Source organism: Anopheles marshallii, chromosome 3 (genome assembly GCF_943734725.1).
Source record: "Anopheles marshallii chromosome 3, idAnoMarsDA_429_01, whole genome shotgun sequence".
NCBI lineage: Eukaryota > Metazoa > Arthropoda > Insecta > Diptera > Culicidae > Anopheles > Anopheles marshallii.
Genome location: NC_071327.1, coordinates 71,051,351 through 71,069,332, shown reverse-complemented (window position 1 = coordinate 71,069,332; position 17,982 = coordinate 71,051,351). Strand labels below are relative to the sequence as shown.

General features: G+C 45.6%; 3 protein-coding genes across 3 annotated transcripts; 2 read left to right on the top strand and 1 right to left on the bottom strand.

Moving 5' to 3' along the window:
• Window positions 1–1,721: 1,721 nt before the first annotated feature.
• LOC128712002 (sugar transporter SWEET1) lies at window positions 1,722–2,688 on the bottom strand. Its single transcript, XM_053806896.1, has 5 exons — window positions 2,612–2,688; window positions 2,471–2,548; window positions 2,180–2,406; window positions 1,921–2,096; window positions 1,722–1,853 (listed from the first exon to the last, which is right to left on the bottom strand). The coding sequence occupies exons 1-5, from the start codon at window positions 2,686–2,688 to the stop codon at window positions 1,722–1,724; spliced, it is 690 nt and encodes a 229-aa protein (XP_053662871.1).
• A 703-nt stretch (window positions 2,689–3,391) lies between these two features.
• On the top strand, window positions 3,392–8,232 carry LOC128715635 (solute carrier family 2, facilitated glucose transporter member 1-like). Its single transcript, XM_053810546.1, has 8 exons — window positions 3,392–3,565; window positions 3,639–3,736; window positions 5,754–5,858; window positions 6,186–6,346; window positions 6,806–7,448; window positions 7,515–7,727; window positions 7,790–7,892; window positions 7,970–8,232. The coding sequence occupies exons 2-8, from the start codon at window positions 3,644–3,646 to the stop codon at window positions 8,230–8,232; spliced, it is 1,581 nt and encodes a 526-aa protein (XP_053666521.1). The 5' UTR covers window positions 3,392–3,565; window positions 3,639–3,643.
• A 620-nt stretch (window positions 8,233–8,852) lies between these two features.
• LOC128715634 (solute carrier family 2, facilitated glucose transporter member 3-like) lies at window positions 8,853–17,891 on the top strand. The gene is made up of 6 exons (XM_053810545.1): window positions 8,853–8,870; window positions 8,939–9,204; window positions 10,014–10,647; window positions 10,722–10,934; window positions 17,466–17,568; window positions 17,635–17,891. Exons 1-6 carry the CDS (start codon window positions 8,853–8,855, stop codon window positions 17,889–17,891), a joined length of 1,491 nt encoding a protein of 496 aa, XP_053666520.1.
• Window positions 17,892–17,982: the final 91 nt, after the last annotated feature.

Below are 17,982 nucleotides of genomic sequence, written 5' to 3'. Positions count from 1 at the left end.
ACCGACAGAACCCTCGGCTGAAACGTAAACAAACAAACAAACAAGTACCTTTGATTGCGTGCATCCTGATGATCTTTATGCAAATGCAAGATTACACCCGTCACTACGCATCCCACCGTCAGCTCGGGTGCGTATTGTTGTGCACGCGCAACAAACAGCAGGAAAAAAAGCGAATGCACCAACAGCAGGGGAGAGCCACGAAACGGAATTTCATCAACGCTCGGGATTCATCAGCTGCACTCATCGCCAATGCATCCAATCGGCAACTGCAAATGAATAGGTTGGTTTTGTTTCCTTTTTGCTCACTCCTTCCCCACTGTTCTGGATGCAGCCAGCGCGACAAAATCTGCGCAGCTGCGATGCACATTTTTATCTTCCTCGCCCAAAAACCGGCACTGAATCTATTTGCCCTCGATGAAGATATTGTGTCACTTCGGATGCACTGCAATTTTCATCGCCAAAAGACCCATCAGGCTCATCAAAAAGTCAGCAATATTAATCAATCCAGCTCGATCGCAACTGTTCGATCGAGAACTCATCAATCGCATCCTTCACGGATGTTGTTCGAGGGGTTGCGCATTATTGCGGAGGGTTGGTTGTGTGCGCGTGAGTGATGGGCCACCGGGGCAAAGATGCGTCGGATGCACTTCGGGCACACTTCACTTCATTGACACGCATTGTTTGTTGCCGGTGATAATAAAGAACTGCCAGACACCGGGCGACAAATGCGCACTGATTTCTCTATTTCTGACGCGTTACGGACGCGCATGGTGGTGTCTGTAATGCACGCCCTTTTTGTTGTCCCTTCTGACACCTTTTGCACAGCACACAGTTCCCCATCACCCTTGGCATAGCCGGTGGTTCTGGACAGGAGCGATGTCGTAATAGATAAATTTTGGTTTTCTTATCATCATCGGCATACTTTGCGTTCAAAATCATTGTTATCTGCATAGATTGATTACATTGCACAATAACACGATGAGGTGAGACATATGGCTAGGAAAGTAAAGAAATTAATATTATTTCTTTAGTTTACTTGATTTGTTTTGTTTCAATTCTCCTTTTTTTAACAAAAACTTACTTCAATTTCGAACCATTGAAGCAAAAAAATGCATTTTCCACTCACATGTTTATCCAACATCTAAAATTGATTAATCAAATCATTGAAATTTCTAAAACTTCTTGCTGTCGCAGTGATTTTTCAGCCGAAACTCTTTCAATGGTTGACCAAATTTTGTGCCGAGTCGTGATTGTGCTATCAACCTTATCGGCATGAATGTGTGTGATAAAAAGCACCCGGTTAGAACCGGTTTGCGCATCAACGTGTTACAAATGAGCCACGCGTTACTAATAATATTTTACAATACATTCAAAAATGTTGGGTTTGCTTTTCCGCAAGAGTTAGTTTATATTAGATCATAATCATACAAACGGAGTGTCAAGTTGATTTCGTTTATGCATCGAATTGTATCGAAAATATTACTTCAAATAAGATCAAAAGTCTCAATAAGTTGTTCTAGAAACAATTTAAAACAATCAATAATTGTCCGAACACAACAACACTTCTTCGTGATCTTCGGATGGTTGAATAATATCGTAAATAGCAGCAATGGCTTTAAGTTTAATGACTACATTGTATTAACATGAGCGTCAATGCAAATTATATTAAGAAAACTAATCGCACTTGCCCATTCTAATGTAACTTACCACCATAAAAAATACTACAAAATCGGGTTTTCTGATACCAGCGGGGAGTACCGTGGTCCGCCACTAGTGGAAGCTTTCTGTTTCGGGTATATCACATACAGTGTCAATTGAATTCCGGCCAATATACCACCGAGAAGATTTGGAACCTGGAGTTGGAAAAAGCGGCATAAGCGGTGTCCATCACTGAATAATACGAACGGAAAAGCAACTGACCTGTATAAAACGATCACCAATAAGTACCCCGTAGGCAGTCCACAGCAAGCATACGAAAAATGATGCGACAATTATTGGAAAAGGAAGACTGTCCGTATTTTGTGTACGTATTACATGCGCCAGCGTTGTCAGTGGTGAGGCAAAGAACAACACCGCCAAACAGCAACACAGGAGACCTACGCGAGAGACAAACGACGAAACGGATTATTAGTTGCTTCTTTCCAAAAAAAAAAAAGGTTTGCCAACAGTTGCCCCTTACCGATGATACGGATCGATTTCTCAACGTCCGACTCAAACATGGTGTAAAAGGTGGCGCTCAGTATGATGCAGGATATAAGCATCATTTGTCGAATGACTTCCCGCTTGTTGACGCAAAAGATGAAAAATACTACAGCGTACGAGAAGAACAGTGCGGATCCGATGAAGTTTACCAGTATCAAGGTACTTTCCTCGGTGAGTACACCATACTTCAGCCACATGAAGCATCTGCAATCAAAAGATACATAATATACTACACCTTAATAACAAAAATATGACGCAGTTTACTTACGACAAAAACCCGGATATGAAAGGAAAGGCGGATGTATCACCCGTTGACTTCTTTCTTATGTATCGATTACATATCACACTGGGGAAAGATTTTGGGAATTTCAGATAAGCCTCTACTGGCACTGCTCCATGCGTTACTTACGTTCCTGTGAGAAACTGTAAAACCGTCGCAACCGTGGCCAGGGAGGCCAAGCTTCCCTTGGAAATTATTGCATCCATTGGTTGATGCGGTAACAAGATTTGTACCGGTAGAACTGGAGAGCTTCGACTCACTATCCCGCTGTTCTACACTCCATCGAATGTACAATTTCGCATCGGCACGCAAGCAATCATACCGTACCGCCCTTGAGTTTAATAAATTACGGCAAAACAGATAATTCTCCTTCGGTCGTATCCGCTACGTGAGCAATTTGTTTATAATCAGACATTTGACAAATAGCGGTACGTGTACACAAGGAGCTGGAGGCGTACGGGTTCGTTCATCCAGCGCTTATTTGACAGTTGAAAACGAACGAATTACAAACGGCATTTCACAAACCAAATCCTGGATGAAATCAATAAAAATATCTGAAAAAAGTTAGTCATAAATTTTAATACTACAAGGCTCTTATAAAGAACATATTTACCATCCTCAAATCACCTCGTTAATCGTATAATAGTATGTTTTGATTGTTCCCAACTGTCAAATCAAATTTCCAAAAGGCCTGTCCGCCCGTCACAGTCTTTGCGAGACACCGTCGTAAACACATTAGGCTCTGTTCTATTCACGTTTCCCTACAGTGCTGCATTTCCTAGCACAAATGTCAAAAGAATACCCGTCGATTAGCCCTCGGTCGTATCGTTTGCTGCTGTTTGCTACATCAGACGCACTCAGTGATTCGGTTTCGGGCGATAAAGATTCGTAGGTCCGTCCGTCCGGAGCCCCTCTTTAGGCAGGGGTTCCACGATTTCTACCTCATTTGCATGTCAGCCGGAGCATTAGAACCACATCGGCGGGACCACATGAGCGGATAGCAGACTCGCAAGAACGGCGCGCAACTACGGCTCGTGCTAAATGTCGAAGGTTGTGCGGTGGTGAAAGTGTTTCTACTTAGCTAGAGATAGTGTGCATAGTAGCGTATCTAGTGCTAGTGTGAAAATTTGGTGAAGATTTTCTTCTACCTCAAACACCGCGATGGATCCGTCCGATCACGAGGAGGCGAGCGTTCTCTACAGTCCCGGAAGGGAGTCCAAAATTGTTCCGCACATAAACGCCAACGTGCGCAAGGTTCGTTTTTTTTTTGTTCACACAAACCCTCATATACCTTGCTTTATCTACCACTCTGCACTTAATCCCTCCCCGGTTTCATAACCGTCGGGTGGTCACGGTCGCGAGCTTAGGGCGGAATGTTGTGTCCCTTCCCTTCGATCAACTAGCGCTGCATAAAAATAGTGAAATCCGCGAAATGAGCAGCGAAAACGAGAGAGAGGGCGAAAGAGAGAGCCACTGTAGTGCGGCGCGGCATTTGCGAAAAAGTTCAGCAAGATGCTTAGGCAGTGGTGGTGGCACAGAGAATATGATGAATGCGGCAAAAACAGCTGATGGACGGCGCCAGACGATGCACACAGCGAGTGACGATGGCAGCTGACTGAAAGGGTTTTTTTGCATTCATGCGAACCAATAACTCTCCTGCTCTGATGTTCAGCAACAATCCAAAACCATTTTTTGCGCCTCGTTTGACACATGTTTGTTTACGGAAGTGCAAAATCTCTTCCGAATGCCCCGCGCGCTGCATATGTTTATCTCCATGTTCCCTGCACAAATACCGAAAAGGCGCGAAAAGTAAACACGATCCTAGCAGCCGGGTGCGGATGATTCAAGTTTACGCGTTTGTTTGGATTGGTGATTATGAAGCGCAAGGGCTGCTTTGCGGAACACGACGCGTCTAGCATCTCCATCACTAACGCAACCGGACAATGCAATCGGACAATACGAGCCCGGCCCGACACACCCGACAATAAATAATCGGTAATGGATTATCACACAATTAGCACCATTATTATTACCGATAATAGCGACGGAATTCGTCGATCCGGAACGGTAGTTAACCTCTTGGCAAACTCGCCAAGATCAGTCGTGTAACGGCCGGACGCTTCAACGGTTGTCCTCCAAAGGTGCCCCAAGCGTGGGGATGTGAAGAGGGGAGGCTTTTGCGTGAAGAAACTAACAGAACAAACCGGAACTTAATTTGCGTTGAGCTAGCTGATTAACAAATTCCTTTAAAAGGCAGACAAAAAATGACTGCCGGTGGCGTACCATCTCAACAGGACCGTGAAGTGAGTTTGATAAGCAAAAGTGAAACCACTCGACGCAAGGAAGTGAAACATGATCCCGAGGTTCGCCTGCCGTCGAGCAGTTCGAGAACGTGTTAACCCAAGTCCACGAGCACTTGGATAAGAATAAGACAAAAAGTGAATCCTAATCATCTTTCCTAATTACCACACACACACACACACATTACGTACTGGTTGGTTTTTTTCCAATGTTGGTGCCTTTTCCTGTAAAAACGCAACATAATCAAGGCCCCGTTTTTTTTTTTCTATAGAGTTCTCGATTGTTGGGATACTTGATAGACGGGTAATACCAACTGATAAGCTTTGGACGAATCTCCCAAACTGCTTGGATCATGAAACACGTGTAACGATTAGAATGAAGGATCAGTAGAAATATTCCCATCCGCACATCTTTTCCGAGGGAGGCTTAAGTGCTTAGTGAAGCGCCGGCCCATACCAAACCAAATTCTGATCCAAAATAAGCCCCAAACCCACTGCCATATCGATTTGCTTATCACAAACAAGATAACGAAGCGAATGCGACACATTATTGATTGTCTTATTGTCTGTCAACGAAATGTCGCTTGTTTGTCGAGCCTGTTGATTAACGCAGTCCCCGATTTTACTCCCTGCGTGGAAGATAATTCCTAATCTTGCTCGTAATTCAAATCTTACTAGAGATGGGAAAATCTTAAACAGATGGTCCACACCGACTCTCAAAGTCCGGACACGGCTACAAAAACCAGAAGCTCCAAAATCCAGTCCAGTCTAGTCCTGAGATGAGAATCCCCCAAAAGCCTTCCTTGTACTTGTCACTCGAAGTCCAAAGACGCCCCCGGTCGATAACTGTGTCTAGTTGATCCGGAGTAGACACCAGAATGTCCCAGAGTTGAAATCATGCAACTACAAATAAAGTGTGAAATGCACTCATTACTTATACCTTTTTATTAATGTTTAATTTATCTTTTTAGGAAACCAGATGGACGTTTTGGTTGCTCACTACCGGTATATCGACCACGTTCGGAGCAGCTGTACCGACGGGCTATAATATAGGCGTTATTAATGCACCGGCCAATGTGAGTAAACCATGAGTCTCTAGCGTGCTTCGGTAATATAAGTGCTTTAGTCACAGATCGTCCTAGCTGTTTTAGGGGGACTCTAATGCGTCAGTGCTTAGTGCTCTTGTTACATTTTTACGGTATGCCGCAGCTCACCGGGAACAGGACAAACGTATGGGCCGCAGGCACTCCCTTTAACGCAAACCTCTTCTTCAATTGTGCTTACCAGAAGTAAGCGCTACATATTTTATCCACTTATTGAGCGTAGTTTCGTAGTGAGCATTTTTGAATGGGACGAATGGGGCATAAGTTATTAACACCTTCTTTACAACGTTTCCACTGCAGTTCATCAAAAGCTGGTGCAATGATACTATTTACGAAACGTACGGTAGCGTGTTTTCGGAGGGCAATCTGGAGACGTTCTGGTCAGCTGTCGTATCGATCTTCCTGATCGGAGGTGTCATCGGATCGCTCGGTGGTGCGTGGGTTGCTGACAGGCTTGGAAGGTATGTAACGACCAGATCGAAATGCATGATCATTAGTGGATCTTGAAGTCAGCACACGGAGTTGCCTTGATGTGCTTTGAAAAATTCTACCTCTTCTTGGAAGATCAAGATGCACCACTTGCAAGCAATCCTTATGACGCATCGGTGGCGTCAAATAGTATTAATGTCCAGAAGACACTAGAAGTCAGAGCTGGTAGGACTTCAATTCCTTGATTACACTAAGTTGATTGTCAAGAACTCACTTCCGATCTTAGTAGAATCAGTTTTGAGAAAGATCCATAATGGCCTCTCGATGGATTCCAGAACTATCTCGTCCTATTCTAACTCTATCCAAACAGATACCAGAAATAGCTCCAACTGTTCCAGATAAACCTAAAAGCTTATGTATTGTTAAGAATTAGTTACTAGTAAGTACTACCGTATGATAAATTTCACTAATTTTGTTTTATTCCATTTTAGGAAACGTTCCTTTCTATTATGTGGCTTTCTGCTTTTCTTCGGCGGTGTTTGCTTCCAGTTCTGCCAAACGCTCAGTTCCGTCGAGCTTCTCATGATCGGTCGCTTTGTCGTCGGGCTAGCCGCAGGACTAACCACCAGCACGGTTCCAATGTATCTTACCGAGTTGGCCCCGCTAGGATTGCGTGGTGCACTCGGTGTATTCTGCTCCATGGGCGTCACCGGCGGTGTGGTGGTGGGACAAATTATGAGCCTGGAAGAGGTATTCGGCACCGACGATCACTGGCAGTTTGCGCTCAGCTTCTACGTCATACTGGTGGTAATGTTTTTCGTCCCATATCCGTGGTTGCCGGAAAGTCCCAAGTATCTGTTCGTCATTCGGCGGCGCCACGACGAGGCCGTGTATGAGTTGAAACGCGTTGCTGGTAGCAAAGTTCGGGACGAGTATGTGCGCGAGCAGATCGAAGTAATGCGGAGAGAGTGCACACCGGAGAACGAGGAGGAAGCGTATGGTGATGGCAGCAGTGCGACGGAAAAGCCAAAGGAACGCTCCATCTGGTCGGTGCTCAGAGATCCAATGCTGTTGCTACCGCTGGTTCTTGTTTGTGCGTTACAGGGCGGTCAGCAGTTATCCGGAATCAATGCGGTATGATGCGGAGATTCCGCTTTTCGTTTCGTCATAGTGAAATTAAATGGATGTTACTTTTTGCAGGTATTTTTTTACTCCGTATCGATCTTTGAGTCCGTAGGCTTAAGCTCGACCGATGCTAAGTTTGCGAACCTGGGCGCCGGTTGCCTCAATCTGTTCGTTGCGTTCTTCAGTCCAATCCTGATGGCAAAGTTTAACCGGCGCTTCCTGGCCCTAACATCCTGTGCGATGTGTGCAATATTTTTGTTCTGCCTCACGTTCATCGTGTTCTTTATCGTAAGTATATGCTAATAGCTCCATAGAAGTTCCAAAAGGCTAATTATTATCGATTTTTACAGGACGACGTGGAATGGTTTTCCTACGCAAGCATCGTCGCCATTCTGTTGTACATTCTTTTCTACCAAATTGGCCTTGGACCCATCCCTTACTTCATCGGTTCCGGTAAGTGTAACCTTAGCGCTGAGCGCATTCATAATTCCATCCTTATGGTAACAATTTTCCGTGCTCTAAATCTTCAGAACTCTTCGAGGTTGGGCCTCGGCCAGCGGCCATGGCCATGGGCAGCTTGGCATCGTGGGGCTGTAACTTCATTGTGGCAATGCTGTTCACCACGCTACAAAGTGCCTGGGGAGCGTTCGTATTCCTGCCGTTTGCGTGTACGTGCGTGGCACTGACCGTTCTGCTGAAGATCTATCTACCCGAGACGCGCGGTAAACACATTTCGCAGATTGTGCCACTCGTCGCCAAAGGCTTCAGCTCCAAACCGCTACTAGTGCCTTAAGTAGCGCGCGCACACACACACACACACACCTGCCGCTGCAATAATGACAAGCAAGAAGCTACACCGGAACATGTTGTGATTCTTATAACCGTTGCTCAAAAGGGAGGAGTAGTGTTGAAGCAGAACAAAAACCACAAGTGGCTTAATCGGTAATCCTAAGCTTAGCATCGTATACTAGTACTTAGCTTAAGAAAAGCGTTATTTTTTAAAATCCCAAAGTCGTTACACGATAGAATTGTGTGAGAATTTGAAAGTGAAATAATGATGAAACAGTTGAACCGTTTTCCACTTTGCGTCATGCAGTTCTTTCAATTGTGTATCTTACATCGCTCAAGGTCGCTCGGGTGAGTAGAAATTCCGGTTCTCTTTTTCCTTTGCCGCGGGTACGCTTATCTTGGTACGGTGGCATTAAAGCCACGCTACTAACGATCGGTCCGTTGGCAAAGATATAAATCATATCCGAATCCCTGTGCTGACGGTCTACGCAAACTAAACGTTGGAAGCTACGAAATGATCCCCACACTAGCCACTTCCTTATGATCAGCCCGTTACATTATATTGTGAATAGTTTCATGCGAGATCCACTTTCTTCTCGTCCAGTGTATCGAGAACCTCTCACGATGGACCTAACATTACCGGTTGGTGGTCGCGTATACGAGGTGTTTAGTGTCCGATATCCATTCCAAATCTACTCACTTTGCCGCAGGAATCAGGCTGGACGTACCGGTTGGTGGCGCTAGGCGCAATCACTACCCTCGGTGCATCCATTCCTGTTGGGTACAACATAGGCGTTATAAATGCACCGTCCGAGTTCATCAAGCACTGGAGCAATGAGACGATTTTTCGGAAGTACGATCACCAGCTCTCTGATGGTGCGCTGCGTGCGTTCATTGCAGCGGTCATTTCGATAGCATTGATTGGAGGCGTCATTGGATCACTACAGGGTGCTTATCTAGCGGATAAATATGGAAGGTACGTCTTTCGAAGAACATTACTCATCTTCTATCTGTATCATTACCTGTTAAGCAACATAGTCGTCAATAGCTATTGCAACCTTTCAGGTATCTTCGTTTTGAATTATATCAGCAAAAAAGCTGAGGTTATTCTTTGTCTGGCAGGTCGCTTTCACAAATATTTACAAAAATCAACCATTGTAAGTGCCCTCTTGAGTAGAGATGTTTAAAGTGTAGATATGGACCTTTTGCCACTCTACTGTGCGTCTATTCGTCTTCAAAGTGTCTCAGCTAGAGTTGCTCGCGATGGAGCTAAAACTTCCTGTAGGTAGAGACGCACCAATATCCATAATGCTTACCAGCCAGAGACGCCACATTTACTGCGACAAATCCCTTCTTAGGACACTGGTTTAACGTGGGGTCTGTGTTGGTTTGGTGTCATAGTGAACCTGTCCGTATCCGTCGCTGCCGGCTATCAAGTCAGCTCTATCAATGCGCCAGCAAAAGTGTGTACATGTATAGTGGATGGGTCAACAGCCATTCGAGCTATTCAACTTGTAACGTCCTTCCTTCTTCCACACATATCTTCAAGCTGATCCAATCCTGGCTCCGTACCGTGTTCGTCGACCGTTATGGTGTGCAGCTCACTGACAGTGCGTTACAAATTCTATGGTCTGTAGTAGTGTCTACAGTTTTGGTTGGTGGAATCGTAACATCCCACTTCAGCGGTATCATTTCCACCCGCTATGGCAGGTGATCTGCTGGCCGAAGAATTCACTCAGATGCATGATGCCTTATTATCTACACTCTGTTCTCTTTTGTCATCAGAAAAAGGTCATTCCTCTGCTGTGCGGTACTGCTTACGGCCGGAGCATTATGCTTTCTCTTCTGTCGGGCCGCTTCTTCAGTGGAGTTGTTGCTCCTGGGCAGACTGCTCGTCGGACTGGCATCAGGACTGACGACCGGTGTCATTCCAATGTATCTGGCGGAGGTATCGCCGATCAAACTGCGCGGTGCAATGGGAGTATTGTGCCCGTTGGGTCTAACGACTGGTGTCGTTATTGGACAGGTTACGAGCCTGGAGCAAGTGCTCGGCACCGAGGAGCATTGGCACTATGCGCTCGGTTGCTACGCGGTGTTGAATCTATTTTGCTACGCATGTTACTTTTGGGTACCCGAAAGTCCCAAATATCTGTACAGTGTGAAAGGCGATCAAGCGGGATCGTTGCGCGCCATAAGAAAGCTGTTCGGGCGCCATTCCATCGGGGATGATTACATCAAGCTGCAGATGGAGTGCGCTAATGGGCAGAGCGCTACCACAACCAACGGACAATCATTCGATGACGGTCAGCCCCAAACTAGCCGGTCGATTTGTTCTGTTTTGCGTGATCCAACGCTCACGCTGCCGTTGGTGCTTGTGTGCGCACTTCAAGGAGGGCAACAACTTTCAGGAATTAATGCCGTGAGTAGGAGTCTATTGACTTCAAGTCCTTAATTTATTATTGTTTTTTTTCCTTTTTTGGGTTAATGTTTCAGGTGTTTTTCTACTCGGTGTCAATATTTGAATCGGTTGGCTTAAGCTCCAATGCTGCTAAGTTCGCCAATCTCGGTGTAGGCTGCTTAAATCTGTTCGTGTCTTTATTTTTACCCTTACTGATGGCTCGGTACAATAGACGCGCTCTATCCATACTCTCATGTTCTTGCTGTGCAATCATTCTCTTCATTCTTACTTTATCAATACATTTCAATGTAAGCATGCCTGTTGGATTTCTAGGGTTTAGCTAGTTTGTAAATATGTCAAGTTATAGTTTTGTTTTGTTTATCTATCTTCGCACAACTCTAGGAGCTATATATGTAAACAGGACGCAACATGTTAGGAATATGAACTATGGTAGAATTAAGTTGCATGAACGCATGAATTGTAAAATGAACTCAAGGAGACAGTTGAATAAACAGTAGCAAAGAGAAAGCCAAACTGATCACATCGCAAATATTACAAATTAGAATTACTTTCGCCACTAGTGAAAATTCATACATTTTTGGTCCTTCGAACCGGATTGGGTGAAAGTAACCAGCTGATTGTGATATTTCAATTTCACTACGTGAATTGAGGGATAAGTGATTTGGCATTGCTATAGTTGTGTGAGCACGGTGAAACACAACGATCGTCGCCTAGCACCACAGGCACGAATTTAGTTCAAACGTGTATTACGTAGGCGTTTGTGAGAGACACTCTGTTCCTGTTCCGCAATTGTGCACGTTTAGTTCACGTGTCGTGAAGGTTGTGAGTTGATGCGCCGCATCAACGAAAAGGCGTAATTGGTTTAGCGTTCTGAAGAGCGTAGCGTCACTTTACCATCGCCATCGCGAAAAGTGACCATCTTTTCGAACAGTCGTTCCCTCACCAACACAACAGTCGTTCCCGCCATCATTTGAAGGACTTGCATGCAAGATAGCAAGTTGTAACGATCGTCGACCCTACAGCCGTATCTAAGTATTAGTGAAGTGCATTAAGATGGAAAAGAAAATTAAAGCCGCGCAGTTAAAAAGGCGCCAAGCTCAAACGCTGATCAAGAACATTGAGCAGTTTAAATTGAACTATTCTGATAGTGATGTGAATGAAATTCCCGTGTGTTTGGAACAGTTGGAGCAACATAATGCCAATTTTATGGATGCAATCTCCAAACTCGAAGAGTTGGATGAGTCCGCGGAATCTCTAGAAACGTATTTGCAAGAAAGGTGTGAAATGGACAATGTGTATCGCAAAATAAAGGGATTCTTGCTTCAGAAGCAGCCATGTGAAGCAAATCCGCTAAATGCTTCAGTGTTGTTTGCGAACACGAGTGTTGGTTCGTCGGGTCATTCGGGACCAAGCTTACGACTCCCGAAAATCGGATTACCATCCTTCGATGGTGATTCAACGAAGTGGCTCTCCTTCCGTGATCGATTTGTATCGATGATCGATTCGTCAGCAGAGATTCCTCCGATCATGAAACTTCAGTACCTGTTGTCTTCACTGAAGGGGGAAGCCGCTTTGCTCTTCGAGCACACCACGCTGATAGCAGACAATTACGCTGGCACCTGGGCCGCAATGTTGAAAACCTACGACAACCCGCGTATGTTGATCCGGCAATATCTGCGGAAAATTCACCATCTCCCAGCGGTAAAATCGGAATCTGCGGATGAATTGGCACACCTGGTCGTCGAGTTTAAGCGTCATGTAGACGGCTTAGAAAAGCTGAAGGAACCTGTCGACAGTTGGGACGCTCCGCTCACCACCTTGATGTTCTTCAAGCTGCATCCCTCGACTATGCTGGCTTGGGAAAAGCATTCGTCGCAAGCACCTCGAGATAAGTATAAGGATCTCATCGAGTTCTTACAAAGTCGTGTAATAATTCTCAGGTCAACTCGGGAATTCTCGGAAGACATAAAGGTCAATGCGGCAATGGGGGCCGGCGGCGAGCGAAAGGTTGGATCCAGACCGAAATCTGCCGTGAATGCAGCGACAACACAGCAATCGACGCATGGCCAGTCCAACCGCATGCAGCTACCTTGCCCGTTGGGTTGCGAAGAGGCGCACAATCTTCGCAGCTGTCCTGAGTTCCTGAAAAGGGATGTCCAGCGTCGTCGAGAAGTGGTGGCGAAGGAGCAGCTATGCTTCAACTGCCTGAACCAAAACCACCAAGTGAGATCATGTAAGTCACTTAATCGTTGCATTACGTGCAACGCCAGACATCATAGCTTACTACATGACAACACACGTCCGAAAGTGTCGATGGCGGCAAAGGCCGAACAAGCGATGTCATTTCTTGAGACGTCATTGCTTTGGGTGGTCGATGACCATGGTATTCGGCATGAAGCACGAGCGCTCTTGGATTCAGGATCCATGTGCAACTTCATTTCGGAATCCTTAGCGCAAAAGTTGCTTACCACGCGATCAAAGGTTAGTGTTTCGATCATAGGTATCGGTCAAGCGGTACAACAGGTTAACCGATCTGTCGTTGCTGCAGTACAATCGAAGTCAGGGCAGTTTGCATCCACTATGGAATTTCTGATTTTGAAATCACCGTCTGCTGAGATTCCAATGACACCGATCGACACAACATCATGGAAGATTCCGACTGTCACGTTAGCAGACCCATCATTCCACATCCCAGGGAAGATCGATATCGTCATCGGTAGTGATGCATATTGGGAAATGCATACTGGAAAAAAGCGTGCACTAGGTAGAGGCAGACCATGGTTGGTAGAGACGCCCTTCGGTTGGACAGTCTCTGGGAATACTTCCCACACATCGGCTTCGAGCCATCGGTCCTGCCTCACCACCGTCAGTCAAGCTTCACTTGACACTATGCTGCAACGCTTCTGGGAAACAGAAAGCATCCTAGAAGGTCCCGCGTTGTCCATAGAAGAGGACCAATGCGAGAAGCATTATGCGGCCACTACAACGCGTGATAGCCAAGGTCGATACGTAGTAAGCTTGCCGCAGAAGACCGATTCTGATATTGTACTGGGACAATCTAGAGCGATAGCCGATCGACGGCTCGTTGCCGTTGAACGACGATTGTTGAACAATCCTGAAATGGACAGAGAATATAAAAGGTTTATGTCCGAATACGAAACATTGGGACACATGAGAAAACTCACCGAACCTGTTGATGATAGTGCTCCGCACTATTACATCCCTCACCATGCGGTGGTGAAGGAAACGAGTACGACCACGAAGGTACGTGTTGTCTTCGATGCATCCTGCAAGACAACATCTGGGTACTCGTTAAACGATACGCTGCTCATAGGCCCTACGGTACAAGATGATTTGTTTACGATCATCTTAAGGTTCAGAAAGCACGCCATAGCCCTAGTAGCAGATGTCGAAAAGATGTATCGACAAGTTCGTCATTGTGAAAGTGATCACAAACTGCTACGAATTCGGTACCGAGAAAGATTCACCGACCCGATAGCAACGTACGAGTTGCAAACAGTTACCTACGGCACTGCCTCAGCGCCATTTTTGGCCACACGCACGTTGCAACAGATTGCACACGACCACAAGGGCCAGTACCCCAAAGCAATAGATCCAGTTCTACACGACTTCTATGTGGATGATTTATTGACCGGTGCAGCGGATCTGGCAGATGCCATCGAAGTGCGCAAGCAAATTTCGCAAATGCTGGATTCAGCCGGCTTTGCATTGAAGAAGTGGGCATCAAATGTTCCTGCTGCACTACGAGATGTCCCACTAGAGGATCTTGCGATCAAAACGATGCACGAATGGCAGGATGGCCAAGCAGTATCAACGCTAGGGTTGGTTTGGGAACCAGCCAATGATATGTTCTGCTTCAAAGTCAATCTTCCACCACCTGCTGAAGTATTAACGAGAAGTCTGGTCTTGTCGTATACGGCAAGTATATTCGACCCTCTTGGGCTATTGGGTCCGACCATCATCCTGGCTAAGATGTTCCTGCAGCGATTATGGAGTCTGAGGCATGATGGAAATGCTTGGGATTGGGATCGTGCATTACCGGGCGAGCTTCAGGAAGAGTGGAGAAGTTTCCACTCAACGCTATATTTGCTACGCACAGTACGTGTGCCTCGTTTTGTGTCCCAGGCTGAAATGGTTAGCCTACAATTGCATGTATTTGCTGATGCATCGCAAATTGCATATGGAGCTTGCTGCTATGTGAGAGCAGAATCCATGGGGTCAACTACGGTGCGGCTATTAGCTGCCAAATCAAAGGTCGTTTCTCGGGCAAACACCCATTCGATTGGCAGATTGGAGCTGTGCGCCGCACGATTAGCGACGCAATTGTTCCAGAAAGTGAGTCGAGTGCTAACGACATCTACGATGACTATCTGTTGGACCGACTCGATGACAGTCATGTACTGGCTGAAGTCTCCTCCTCGTCGATGGAAACCATTTGTGGCCAACAGGGTGGCCCAAATACAGGAGGAAACGAGGATATCATGCTGGCGTCATGTTCCGGGGTGTCATAACCCGGCAGATGACATTTCACGGGGACTAAAGCCAGACGAGTTGCTGAAGTGTGATCGGTGGTGGCATGGACCACATTGGTTGGTTCTCGGCGAAGATGAATGGCCACAATCGGTACCACTACCCATGAAGGATGACGGTGACATCGAAGAACGAGCAAAGGTGTCACTAATTGTCATAGCGAAGTGTGAATTCCGTGACAAACTCTTTGAACGGTTCTCGTCATACAGCAAACTGAGACGAGTAATGGGTTACTGCTTGCGATTCATCGAATGCAGCCGAGCAAGCAAGGTATCAACGAGCAAGTCCAACAAGCCGACTTCTATCAAGGAGTTGGAAAATGCTGTTCCTTCGCTTACAGCGACGGAACTGCGCAGTGCGGAACTGAGGTTGTGCCAGCTGGCACAACGGGATTCATTCGCGATAGAGCTGGACGACCTGCAACGAGGGAAACGTGTTGGTGAAACATCGAAGCTAAAGTGGTTGTCACCGTACCTTGATGAAGGAGGTATGCTACGCATCGGTGGCCGGCTGGGAAATGCAAACATTTCCAAGGATGTTAAGCACCCCGTCATCCTTGCGGCATCACATCACCTATCTACACTGTTAGTATCAGCATATCATCTGCAGTTACTACATGCTGGTCCGCAGTTGATGTTGGCAACGATTCGACAACGTTTCTGGTTGATTGGTGGTCGAAATCTTGCAAGGAGCGTTTACCATCGATGTCACACTTGTTTTAAGAACAAGCCGGTATTGGTGAAGCAGGCAGTAGCTGATTTGCCTGAATCACGAGTGACACCGACGAGACCATTTGCAGTAAGCGGTGTGGACTATTGCGGACCATTTCTTCTGAAATCAACGATCCGGAACCGGAGTCCAACAAAGGCATACATCGCGATCTTCGTGTGCTTCTCAACGCGGGCAGTTCACATCGAGTTGGTGAGCGATCTCACCACGACAGCGTTTTTGGCAGCATTACGTCGTTTTGTCGCACGCAGGGGCAAGGTATCTGAGTTACACTCAGATAATGCGACCACGTTTAAGGGAGCAGCCCACGAATTGAACCGCATTTATAAAATGTTGAAAGCTGATGATAGTGATAGGAGATTAATTTTTGATTGGTGTGCGGAAAATGAAATGCGATGGAAGTTCATTCCCCCACGGGCGCCTCATTTTGGAGGACTTTGGGAGGCAGCAGTGAAATCAGCGAAAAGGCACATAGCTAAAACGATAGGAGTTAGTAGGATTACGCAAGAAAACATGCTTACCCTTCTCGCGCAAGTGGAACAATGCCTCAATTCACGTCCGTTAGTACCATTGTCGAATGAACCGGCCGATTTAGAAGTCTTAACTCCAGGCCATTTCTTAGTAGGGTCCAATATGCAAGCGGTACCAGAGGTTGACTTTAGTAATCGTCAAGACAACCGATTGACAGAATACCAGCTCGTGCAGAAACATGTACAAACGATTTGGGCACGATGGTACCCAGAGTACTTACAGCAACTCCAGGCTAGAGCAAAACACGCTAACGCGTCACCGATACAGTTAGAAGTGAACCAATTGGTGATTATAAAGGAAGATAACGTGCCACCTAGTGTGTGGCCGAAAGGGCGAATAATAGCACTGCACCCAGGTAAAGACGGCGTAGTAAGAGTTGTAACGTTACGCACTGGGTCAGGAAAGGAAATTGTTAGAGCAGTGAGTAGACTTGCGCTTTTACCAAATCCTATAGAGGATCAGTCTGCTCACAACCAAACTACGTGCTAGAATGGAAGTAGGATCATTGTCACGACTGACATATGCAATGTTTACACTGCCGATCACATAGTAAACAATAGGAATTAGTTACACGAATTAAACGGCTACAGGAATTAAATCAAACAAGAATTGGAATTATAGAATTAGTACTAGATTAAAAGAATTCTCTTTTGGTGGCCGGAATGTTGGATTTCTAGGGTTTAGCTAGTTTGTAAATATGTCAAGTTATAGTTTTGTTTTGTTTATCTATCTTCGCACAACTCTAGGAGCTATATATGTAAACAGGACGCAACATGTTAGGAATATGAACTATGGTAGAATTAAGTTGCATGAACGCATGAATTGTAAAATGAACTCAAGGAGACAGTTGAATAAACAGTAGCAAAGAGAAAGCCAAACTGATCACATCGCAAATATTACAAATTAGAATTACTTTCGCCACTAGTGAAAATTCATACAATGCCTTTATGTTAAACCGAAATCCATATTCCTATTTCGCTCAATATCAAATATTTCTATATCTCAAGGACCTGGCGGAATGGTTTTCTTACGTCTGTATCGGATCCATTTTACTCTACATAATTTTCTTCCAACTCGGACTAGGCCCTATACCATTCTTCATTGGATCAGGTAAGTATTTTAATTTAAAAATTGAGAAATAGCGCTCTAAAATTGCCTTTCAAATGCATTCTGCAGAACTCTTCGATCTTGGACCACGACCGACGGCAATGGCACTGGGCAGTCTCTCCTCGTGGGGATGTAATTTCATTGTTGGCATGGCTTTTCCAACCCTCCAAAGTGTATGGGGTGCGTTCGTATTTCTACCATTTTCCATAACGTGCGTACTATTGACGGTTTTGGTTAAATTTTATCTTCCCGAGACACGCGGAAAGGAAGTAACGGACGTCGCGCAAAAGGTGGCGCACGGTTTTCGTTCCAAAGTAAGAGATTAAGAAACTGGGATCATTTTGTTGGTGTACATTCAATCGTAATATGATTCAAAACAGGAGCAATAATTTACTAATCAAAAGAATGTATGTTCGA

Bases quoted from the DNA above. Each gene is read 5' to 3' on its own strand.
- LOC128715634 (XM_053810545.1), top strand. The intron at 9,205-10,013 runs GTACGTCTTTCG...TTTTGTCATCAG, and splicing joins CTAGCGGATAAATATGGAAG to AAAAAGGTCATTCCTCTGCT. The intron at 10,648-10,721 runs GTGAGTAGGAGT...TTAATGTTTCAG, and splicing joins AACTTTCAGGAATTAATGCC to GTGTTTTTCTACTCGGTGTC.
- LOC128712002 (XM_053806896.1), bottom strand. From the start codon at position 2,688: ATGGATGCAATAATTTCCAAGGGAAGCTTGGCCTCCCTGGCCACGGTT. The intron at 2,407-2,470 runs GTAAGTAAACTG...TTTTGATTGCAG, and splicing joins TTCATATCCGGGTTTTTGTC to ATGCTTCATGTGGCTGAAGT. The intron at 2,097-2,179 runs GTAAGGGGCAAC...TCTCTCGCGTAG, and splicing joins GAAATCGATCCGTATCATCG to GTCTCCTGTGTTGCTGTTTG.
- LOC128715635 (XM_053810546.1), top strand. From the start codon at position 3,644: ATGGATCCGTCCGATCACGAGGAGGCGAGCGTTCTCTACAGTCCCGGA. The intron at 6,347-6,805 runs GTATGTAACGAC...ATTCCATTTTAG, and splicing joins GTTGCTGACAGGCTTGGAAG to GAAACGTTCCTTTCTATTAT. The intron at 7,893-7,969 runs GTAAGTGTAACC...CTAAATCTTCAG, and splicing joins CCCTTACTTCATCGGTTCCG to AACTCTTCGAGGTTGGGCCT.